General features: G+C 40.3%; 1 protein-coding gene across 1 annotated transcript; it reads left to right on the top strand.

The window, feature by feature from the left end:
- Positions 1–668: 668 nt before the first annotated feature.
- On the top strand, positions 669–1,619 carry LOC127557981 (olfactory receptor 6T1-like). Its single transcript, XM_051991230.1, has one exon. The coding sequence runs from the start codon at positions 669–671 to the stop codon at positions 1,617–1,619; it is 951 nt and encodes a 316-aa protein (XP_051847190.1).
- The last annotated feature ends 1,951 nt before the right edge of the window (positions 1,620–3,570 follow it).

Raw genomic sequence — 3,570 nt, 5'->3', positions numbered from 1 at the left:
TGACTTTATTTGTATGGAAAGTGTTTTGTAGCTTTGCTTATATAGTTCCTGACTTTCCCTTGGCAGATCGATTCCCAAATATTTTATACTATCGACAGTTATTTTAAGTGGAATTTCTCTTTGAATCTATTGCTGTTGAATTTTGTTAGTGATGTACAAGAATGCTGATATTTCTGTGGATTTATTTTGTATCCTGCAACTTTGCTGAAGTGGTGGATTACTTCTAATAGTTTTTCAATTGATTCTCTAAGTACACCATTATATCATCTTCAGAGAGTGATAATTTGGTTTCTTCATGACCTACTCTAATTTCGACTTATTATCTTTCAACAAAATGAGCTGATTACAAGAATGATAATCCTGATTTCCTATTACATGTATTATATACAATCATCCAAAATTCAGTCATGTGTTAAACTAGTCAGACCTTCAGCACTTGCTTCCTATTTGACTACAACCAACCCAAAAGTATTTCTTAATTTCAGTTGGTATCCCCATCAAAAAGTTAAATCCTTTGAAATTGGAGACTCTTATCTTATAGTTTTCAAGTCTTCAAAATCTATCCCAATGTCCTACATAGGTTAAGTGATCAAATATAGTTGATTGACTATTTGTCACTAAACCTCAAATGACCTCATATGTCCTTTTGCCCCCACAGGAAAAGGAAAATGTATTCAGAAAACTGGACTCAGGTAACAGAATTTGTGCTGATTGGTTTCCCTGTAAGCTGGAGCTTGCAGATCATACTATTCTTGGGGCTTATGGTGACATATATTGTTACAATCCTAGGGAACGTGCTTATTGTTGTGCTTAGCTGGACTGATCATCGCCTGCAAACCCAGATGTATTTCTTCCTGAGAAATCTCTCTCTCCTGGAGCTGGGGTGGGTCTCTGTTGTGGTCCCCAAGATGATGGTCAGCATCATCACCAGGGACTACTCTATCTCTTTTGCTGCCTGCATCTTGCAGTCCTACCTCTATTTCCTCCTGGGAACCACTGATTTCTTTCTCTTAGCTGTCATGTCTCTGGACCGCTATTTGGCCATCTGCCGACCATTACACTATGAAACGCTCATGAATCGTCCTATCTGTACCCGACTAGTAATGGCTTCCTGGATTGCTGGTTTCCTTTGGGTGCTCTGTCCTACCATCCTCATGGCTAGCCTACCTTTCTGTGGGCCTAATGTCATTGACCACTTCTTCTGTGACAGCTGGCCACTTATGAAACTCTCCTGTGGTGATACTCAACTTCTGGAATTTGTGGCCTTTATACTTTCCACAGCTGCTCTTCTGGGCTCCCTGGTACTGACTTCTGTCTCCTATGTCTGCATCTTTGCTACTGTCTTCCGAGCTCCAACAGCCAAAGAAAAGAGGAAAGCATTTTCTACCTGTGCTTCACATCTTGCTGTGGTTGTCATTGCCTATGGAAGCTCCATCTTCCTCTATATTCGCACATCAGAGACCCAGTCAATGCTCGTTAAGAAAGGGGCCTCAGCCTTGGCATGCATCATCACTCCACTTCTGAATCCATTCATCTTTAGTCTCCGTAATGATAAAGTGAAGCAGGCCTTATGGGATGCCCTGAAATGGCACAGGAACATAGGTGCCAGGAGGTTATGAGGACCCTTAGAAAGGGAGTGAGCATCTCTCTGTAGTTTATGAAACAAAACTTCCCAGGTAACAGACTACCATTTTCTCTGCCATCAAAGAAGGCCTTAACTCTTAAACATTAGAAAAGAGACATCATCCCTTAACAATGAAAAGGCATCTTGATGACTTGCTTATATTTTTAGCTACAAAGAAGGCAAACACAACTTCTGTGCAGTCAACTTTAAAGGGGAAGAATGGCATTGTGGTCTAATACAAAAAACTCAGAATCCAAGAATTGTCAGTTACTATATAGCATAAGGTATTGAGTTTCCATCTGAGAACTTATTTTGTTTGTTTGTTTTTTAATAAAATGAGCTAGAAGCAAGGAGTAAGCATACTTATGCCTTCTAGACCTAATATTCTGATTTTGTAATTCTGAGATAAAAATTACATGTAGAGCCATGACTAGAAATTGGGGAAAAGAAAGGAGATTCCATGGAGATAACAGGAAGAGTGCTAACAGACCTGGAATGAAATATAGCCAAAATGACATTAAACTTAGAAAAGGGATAACCTGTCCTCTAGAGATACCTCTTGTGCTCCTAAAAGTTCATGATAATAAAATATATTATCCAGAAAAATGGTGTTATGAGTATGGGACTCTTGGAGTGAGATTCTCTAAATTAATAGAGAGGTTCTGAGTTGCTGAGAGTTACAAGCTGATGAAGGTAATAAAGTACCTTAAAAACTAGATCTGTAATATCATGGTATACAGATAATTTTTTTTTCACAGTGATGGGGATGAAGCATGAAACTTCTCTTTGCAGAGAAATTATATAAGCTGGAAATTGACATACTATGACAAAACTTTATTTGCTCCACTGTAGTTATGGCTCTCAGAATATATAAAGTGTTGTTTTTTTTTTTTTTATGTACATATATCTAGAATAGAATAGAATTGGCCAGCCCAGCTTTAAATATTCTACAAGAAATATCCATCAATTTATGTGTTTCAGCTAGCTAGCCTCCCTATGAGATGAAAAGAATAGTTTGCTGATGAATAAGACCATCTTCAAACTGGCCTCAGGGTAGCATAAGATAGTAGAAATATTCCTGAATTTAGAATTAAGAACCTTTGAAAACTACCTATGAGACCATAGCCATTTAATCTTAGTCATATTTTTTCATCCATCAAATGTGGATAATTTTCCACTCCCCTGCCTCCACCCACCAAAATCGTCATTTCCTATACAACACATCAGGACTTGCACAAAGAGTGGGTGGGGGCCATTCTTTCTCCAAGCTTATCTATTAATAGAGTATGGTCCAATTACTATTTAGCCTCATGTGCTTGGGACCTCAGTGCATCAACTCAAGCCTCAGCCCATAACATCTCCCGCTTTCTTTTGTTTTAGAACACAGGTGATCATGCCATCCCTGACTCCTCAGGGAGGTCAGAGCCCCCAAGGGGAGGTGATCACACCCTCCCTGATTTCTCAGGAAAGGAGGTGAAAGCACTGAAAAGGAAGTGATCACGACCCCCCTGACTTCTCAGGAAGGGAGGTGAAAGCACTAAAAAGGAGATAATCACGCCCTCCCTGACATCTCAGGAAGGGAGATGAAAAGCACCAAAAGGAAGTGGGGGTTGCTAGCAGGTTTCTGGGCTCAAGGGTCTTATTATGCACAAACCCATCAGCATGGGAACACATAGCACAATTCCTGGTTGTGTGACCATGGGCAAGTCACTTAACCCCAACTGCCTCAGCAAAAGCAAAAAGAAGAAGAGAAACAAATCAGCTAAGAGAGAGCAACGCGAGCCGAGCCAACCGTGGCAATGGCAATCCCAAAAGCCTCTCCTCCCCTTCCTTTTCCACTCCCCTGCCTCCACCCACCAAAATCGTCATTTCCTATACAACACATCAGGACTTGCACAAAGAGTGGGTGGGAGCCATTCTTTCTCCAAGCTTATCTATTAATAGAG

This window comes from Antechinus flavipes, chromosome 3 (genome assembly GCF_016432865.1).
Source record: "Antechinus flavipes isolate AdamAnt ecotype Samford, QLD, Australia chromosome 3, AdamAnt_v2, whole genome shotgun sequence".
NCBI lineage: Eukaryota > Metazoa > Chordata > Mammalia > Dasyuromorphia > Dasyuridae > Antechinus > Antechinus flavipes.
Note: the sequence above shows the minus strand (reverse complement) of the source record. Positions and strands in the feature narration are given on the sequence as shown.

Excerpts from the sequence above, each read along its gene's own strand:
- LOC127557981 (XM_051991230.1), top strand. The coding sequence starts at position 669 with ATGTATTCAGAAAACTGGACTCAGGTAACAGAATTTGTGCTGATTGGT.